The following is a 6,280-nucleotide window of genomic DNA, read 5'->3' as shown; positions in this document are numbered from 1 at the left end:
AGAGTAAAGATGCAAAAAAAAAAAAAAAAAAAAAAAAACTGGTAGAGTAAAGCAACTGTTAGTTCAATTCAGAACTTGTAATTCTATCACAGCCCACAGTACAAAAGAAAAGCAGTAGAAATACGTCAAATCGGAGATCAGAATCAGAAGAAAACAGAAAACAATTTGCAATTTGTACCAAAGAATAACCCAACAAATAATTAAAATCAATCGAACCGTGAGTGATGCTCCCGTGAGAACCAGATTTGCAGTAACCACACGAGGATTTTCGTCTTCTACAGTCATAAACAACACTTTCCCCTCTCTCCGCGCCACCGAAATTGCTACTGCTCGCATCGCTCATCGTCTTTCCGGCCATTTCCGATATCCGTCGCAACGCCAATATAACCTATCGTCTCTAGACGCTTTCTGCATCAATCTAAGGTCTGAAATAGCAGAGTTCCATATATTCAACTCCGAATTCGTACAGAATTGTCTTAAACTATTGAAAATAGAATTTGAAAACTAATATCGTGACGGGTACAGCTCAATTGGTCAAAAAAACACGATAAAGGGTTTGTTTTATTCGAAGTTATTTAATTGATCCATGTTTTCGGCGAGGGGTCGGGTTGATTCATGTTCCTTGGAATGATCCTGAAAGCGGAATTTCCTACGTAATTGCCTTAAGGAAGACAATCATCGTCTTCTTTGCTACTTAATTTGCAGCCCCAAAACTCCGTCGAAAAAGAAAAGAAAAGAAAAATGGTTACCTCGAAGTAAGCGGGTGATCAAACCTCAAGTTCTTCACAGAAAACCCACACTCTTTTACTGCAAACCCTACAATGGGGATCGTCCAGATTTCATCCATTTTCCCTGCACAACTAAAACCTTTCAATTTCGAGAATTTGCGGGGAATTTTTCTTTTATTTCTCATTTTATTTTCAACTATAATAACTATTAATTTTAAAAACTATTTTCTTTCGAAGAATATTAAGATATCCTAATAAAATTAACCTTATTTTTAAAAAATTAAAATTTAATATTACAACATAATTTCAACCAAACCATATATATTTTATTTTTGTATTTAAAAAGTCTAAAATATATATTTAAAATCCGCCAAAGGAATGATTGGTGCACGACACCAGACCCAAACAATACCCTATTCCGAATCTTTGTTTTCAGTTTCAATTTTAAATACGAAAAGAAAAGGGGAAAAAGAGAAAAATGCCGAAATGCAGGGGTATATCTGCAAAAAAAAAAAGGAAGGGTAAAATCGTGATTATCCAGTATAATATTGACCCACCTAAAAGAAGGCCCAACACGAAAACGTAGACTTGAAGTGAGAGGAATCACAGCGGCGCGAGAGAGAGAGGAAAGCATGGTTCATAAGCTCACTCGTATTTTCCCCGTTTCGCACTCCATACGGCATCGTTCCACCTCTGAATTTCACCTCTTTCGATTTTCTCAGCTTGATCCACGACCGACAATGGCGGATTTCGCAAGCACTTCCTCTTCATTCTTGCTTCTCTGAGTTCGACGCCTCTTTGTTTCTCTTTCTTTCTACAGCTACTTTTTGTTTTTGTTTTTTTGGAGTTAAGAAAGTCTTCCGGTGGGAGAAGAGAATTTAGATGCGGAATACTCACCTACTAGGTTGTGCTTTCAAGTGTTGTGGTCGGGGAGCTTTGTTGCAGATCTAAGTGGTTTTGCATTTTGGTGTCGTACTGTCGACGCGATGCTTTGGTATGGGTGTTATTCCGGGAGATGAAAACGTGAACGAACTGCGTGGTTTATTTGTTTTTGGCTTTGAAGTACTCTCGGTGTTGCAGCTTGTGATTTTTGAAATTTTTGGACAACGAAGCTTGGGGGATTTTAAAATGAATCGTAGTTTTAGGGCTTCGGAATCACAAATGCAAGCGCCGGTAAAGCAGCGGCAGCAGCAAGCTGGAGGACTAAGGGCGTCGGTGAGGAAAGATAAGGAGGAGGAGCTTGCGTTGTTCTTAGAAATGAGAAAGCGCGAGAAGGAGAGGAATGATCTTTTATCGAACCACGCGGAAGAGTTTGATGCGCCTTTAGGTATAGCCACTGTGACGTATGCTTTTGCTAATTCTACTGAAATTACGTTTTATCGCATTTAATTTTCTGTTTTGTGCAGGAACAAAACCAGGAACGTCTCCAATTTTTAATATCGCATCAGCGACCCCAGCCCCTACTCGCAAGACTGGTGCTGATGATTTTCTTAATTCTGACAACGATAAAAATGATTATGATTGGTAAAGCTATCACCTTTCACTTCTGATTTTAGTTTATTGAATAAATCTCCGTATAGAAGATTGCTGCTTTTATCCTTGATTAACTGATCGTTAATAGTTTTGAGAAAAACTCAATATCTCAGTATCAGTAATTGACTTGAGAGTGTTCCCAAATGGAACCATGGTGAAAAAGAGTGTGGCCCTGACGAGTTATTTTTATAATCTGAGAGAGATATGAGTGGACCAATCTGTTGACGATCTCCAATTTGTTAAGTTTTCTGCAATGGCAATTTTGTTAGGTCTCTTTACTTCTACTTGATCATTACTGATTTACACCCTTGTTAATAGAGGAGTTTCTTTTACGTTGTGCGATGAAATAGGCATTTAGAAGTTTCTGAAGACGTGGGTAGACAAATTTAAAGAAACCCTCTTGTTAACAGACAATATCTGCTCTAGTTTAACGATCGTTTAGTTGATACAACACAGACCTATCTAAATCTTCTGGTCTATTGACTGTGCATCACGTGCTTTGTGATATGAATGACAATACGCTGCATGGATGAGGTCCATTCCTTTGGCTCTAGCTTATTGATGAGGATGACAATGGCACGGTAGAATAGGTGGGGATGGAAAGAAAAGGAGGCTCTTCCTTCTCAAGTTGTGATGCTAATTTAGGTTTCAATTTCATACTGCATGACATCAACCCTTGATTCAGAATTAGAATTCCTAAAATTTATGATCAATTTCATTTCTGGAACAAGCCACTTTGATTGGTGGTGGACGTCTCAATCTATGGATTTGGTTGTCTTTGAGGTCACAGGTTCAAATGTATGGTTGCCATTTATCTAGCAAATTAAATAGTATTGGATTAGTCCAGGAGTGTGAGTTAGTCTATTCAACCACAGGTTAACCACAACTATATATAAAAAAAAATCTTCTTAAACAACAAATATTTTGCTTAACTGTTGATTTCATTGTCAACATATCGGACACGAGAGAATAATATTTATGTTGATTACCACTTGCCACATACTATGAAGTTTTGGGTCATTGAAACTTTATAATCATAGGGATCCCCGAAGAAACTCTCCCTGTCGGCTAGATTTATTACTGTTTGAAACTTTATGTTCATATCTGGGAAAGGAATGGGGTTGGTAGATGCAGCGAGGTTATCAAGAAAGTACCTTTTGCTTCTGTCTGGACATGGCTGTTTTCATTTACATGTCGATAGTGAAGAGTATATTTTCCAGGAATGGAATGCCTACTGCAAATATTCTTGTGGGTTCAGAAACGGTTCATGCCTATTTCCTAGTAGTTTTATGATTGGTCATGACTTTTACTTTGTGCAAATTGAACCAGTTAAATTAACCAGACCTTGATCTGTTTTCAGGCTTATAACTCCTCCTGGAACTCCTCTTTTTCCATCTTTGGAAACGGAGTCAGAAAGGGTCTTAATGAGCCATGCTACTCCAATGGGTCGTCCCGATGTGCTGAAATCTAGAGTAAGTTCTTTCCCAAGTGTCAAGCTCAATAAGTTGAATATATTGAGATTTGACACCTATGATTCTTAAAAATATAGATATATAGTTATTTTCACCCTTCCATGCTGCTTTCATTTTGGAAAGTCTGGTTCTTGGGAAGTCCAGTGAGGACAAAGCTGGAATCCGGAACTTTCGCTCATCAGGAAATTAAATGACTCAAGATAGGCAACGGAGTATTTATTTTTTCTTCCAATGGAAGATGATAATAGGAAGATTTAATGTTTTGTCCCAAGATGTCTATGTCTATGTCAATGTCATAGTTTGTTAACAATTGGAGCAAGTCCTCTAGATTCTTCGTTTATAGGCCAAGGAAAAATTTACTGACCTAAATTCTTTAATTGCTTGGCATATGACACATAGAATGGCACCTAGTGGACTTTCGATCTTATGCTCGTAACTGATATTCTTTTTAACATTCCTCACGCATTCAGTAACAGTTATTAATGTTGTGTTATTATTTTTTTTCTGTTTTTGAAAAAGTCGTTAAGTTATTTTCCTTTTGTGGGTTTAGCTCGCAAATCTCCAACAAGAACCTACTACGAGGAGCAACTTGGTCTCAAAACAACCAGCTTCTTCTCCAGGATTGAACTCTTCAAGTGTAGGGATACGTCGGCCTTCATCATCTGGAGGCCCTGGATCGAGACCTGCTACCCCAACTGGACGTCCTACATTAACCACAACAGCTAGAACTTCCAGATCCTCAACACCTACTTCCCGTGCGATTTTGCCTTCAAATAAACCAGTAGTTTCCTCGACTAAGATTGCAGCAGCTTTAAATAAGCTGCCAGCTGCGTCAGCCAAGCCAGTTACTAAGACTAAGCCCACTGTTTCCTCTGCTAAGTCAGTTCCCGCAAGATCTTCCACTCCAACAAGAACAACAGCAAGATCATCAACGCCGACGCCGTCTTCCAGAGCTACTATACCTCCACCTAAGCCCACATCAAGGGCCTCAACTCCTACTCGTCGACCTTCCACACCATCTAGTGCATCAAGTGCACCTGTTTCCTTAGTCAGGTCTTCATCATCAATTTCAAAGCCATCTCCAACTCCGTCAAGGAATCAAGTACCGTCAAGAGGAACTTCCCCAACAGTAAAATCCAGACCATGGAATCCTTCAGAGATGCCAGGTTTCTCTCTCGATGCTCCACCAAATTTAAGAACATCGCTTCCTGAAAGACCACTTTCTGTCACAAGGGGTCGGCCTGGAGCACCTAGTGCACGATCTTCTTCTGTTGAACCTCTTCCAAATAGTAGGCCAAGACGACAATCATGCTCTCCGTCTCGAGGACGTGCACCTAATGGAAATATTCATTTTAGTGGGGGCTCTGTCCCTGCAATTAACCGAATGCATTCTAAAGCTAATGACAACATAAGTCCTGTATTAGTAGGGACAAAAATGGTTGAAAGGGTAATAAGCATGCGCAAATTGGCGCCTCCCAAGCAAGATGACAGGCATTCACCTCGTGGGAATCTGTCTGGGAAGTCCTCGTCGCCAGATAGCTTGGGCTTTGGGAGAACACTATCTAAGAAGTCTCTGGATATGGCCATTCGACACATGGTATGGCATCTATTTTCAAGGGATTTTTGTTGTGGAATTAAATTTTTATCTTTCCTTTCTAACAACGTCATTCTGGTATAAACTTCACAAGCGCAAAGCAGTGTCACACTTCTGCACGAACTTCTTTTCAATGCATATTCTTGTTTAACATTGCACACTTGACTTGAGCAGGATATAAGGCGGAGCATTCCAGGTAACTTACGCCCCTTGATGACAAATATTCCAGCTTCTTCAATGTATAGTGTACGATCTGGGCCATCTCGAAGCCGAACTGTCAGTGTTTCGGACTCCCCTCTTGCAACAAGCAGCAATGCCAGTTCTGAAAGGAGTGTCAACAATAATGGTCTCTGTTTAGATGCACATGAAATTGACGACGAAATTGGTAGTGAAAGAGGAGGTCGCTCACCCCGCAGCATGTACCCTAGGTGAAGCTGATGGCTCATTTGAATTCTGATCAATCATATGGTTCTTTTTGGACATCATGAACAACTTTCATGATGATACGAAGATGATAATCGTGGAAGTGATAACCAAATCATGTGTTTAGGACTAATGTAAAGTTCATTAAGTGGTCGATTGTTGTATTTATGTAATTCCAGAGCTTTGTATGGGTAGAGGAACAAGTTATATGCTGAACTATGTTCTTACGCATTTTCTACACGGTTGAGATATTTTGTAGTTGCTTAATATATGCAACTGTTGTGGCCGTTAACAATTGACAATGTATTCAATTTCGGACCCAATATAAGCTTAAAGTGAACATTCTACCAATTTCATAACTCATTTTTTGTTTCTAACCTTCGTGTTCTCCTATTGATACTTAATTGCTTGCCGCGTAGGCATCTTTGTCTGGAATATACTATCAAAGTTGACGGCGGGTCAATGAGGGCACCATAAATGCTTTTTTTTTTTTTTTTTTTTTTTTTTTTTTTTTTTTTTTTTTTTTTTTT

The 6,280-nt window shown here is 39.2% G+C and overlaps 2 protein-coding genes across 2 annotated transcripts in view; one reads left to right on the top strand and one right to left on the bottom strand.

Annotated features, from left to right (window-relative positions):
• Positions 1–913, bottom strand: part of LOC111489095 (arginyl-tRNA--protein transferase 2-like) — a 4,227-nt gene extending 3,314 nt beyond the window's left edge. Inside the window, exons 1-2 of the mRNA XM_023137130.1 lie at positions 750–913; positions 217–425 (exon numbers count right to left, since the gene is read on the bottom strand). Coding sequence (XP_022992898.1) covers positions 217–358 — 142 coding nt within the window. The 5' untranslated portion in view covers positions 359–425; positions 750–913. The remainder of the gene's footprint in view (positions 1–216; positions 426–749) is intronic.
• A 403-nt stretch (positions 914–1,316) lies between these two features.
• Positions 1,317–6,106, top strand: LOC111489236 (flocculation protein FLO11-like). Its single transcript, XM_023137352.1, has 5 exons — positions 1,317–2,055; positions 2,135–2,252; positions 3,622–3,733; positions 4,284–5,330; positions 5,502–6,106. Exons 1-5 carry the CDS (start codon positions 1,725–1,727, stop codon positions 5,757–5,759), a joined length of 1,866 nt encoding a protein of 621 aa, XP_022993120.1. The 5' UTR covers positions 1,317–1,724; the 3' UTR covers positions 5,760–6,106.
• The last annotated feature ends 174 nt before the right edge of the window (positions 6,107–6,280 follow it).

The sequence above is a fragment of the Cucurbita maxima genome, unplaced genomic scaffold (assembly GCF_002738345.1).
Source record: "Cucurbita maxima cultivar Rimu unplaced genomic scaffold, Cmax_1.0 Cma_Scf00014, whole genome shotgun sequence".
NCBI lineage: Eukaryota > Viridiplantae > Streptophyta > Magnoliopsida > Cucurbitales > Cucurbitaceae > Cucurbita > Cucurbita maxima.
This window is presented reverse-complemented; position numbering and strand designations above follow the sequence as displayed.

What these genes read in the sequence shown, in the direction of transcription:
- LOC111489236 (XM_023137352.1), top strand. Translation starts at nt 1,725, where the DNA reads ATGGGTGTTATTCCGGGAGATGAAAACGTGAACGAACTGCGTGGTTTA. An exon ending in GATAAAAATGATTATGATTG is followed by an intron (nt 2,253 to 3,621) that starts GTAAAGCTATCA and finishes ATCTGTTTTCAG; the next exon opens with GCTTATAACTCCTCCTGGAA. An exon ending in CCGATGTGCTGAAATCTAGA is followed by an intron (nt 3,734 to 4,283) that starts GTAAGTTCTTTC and finishes TTGTGGGTTTAG; the next exon opens with CTCGCAAATCTCCAACAAGA.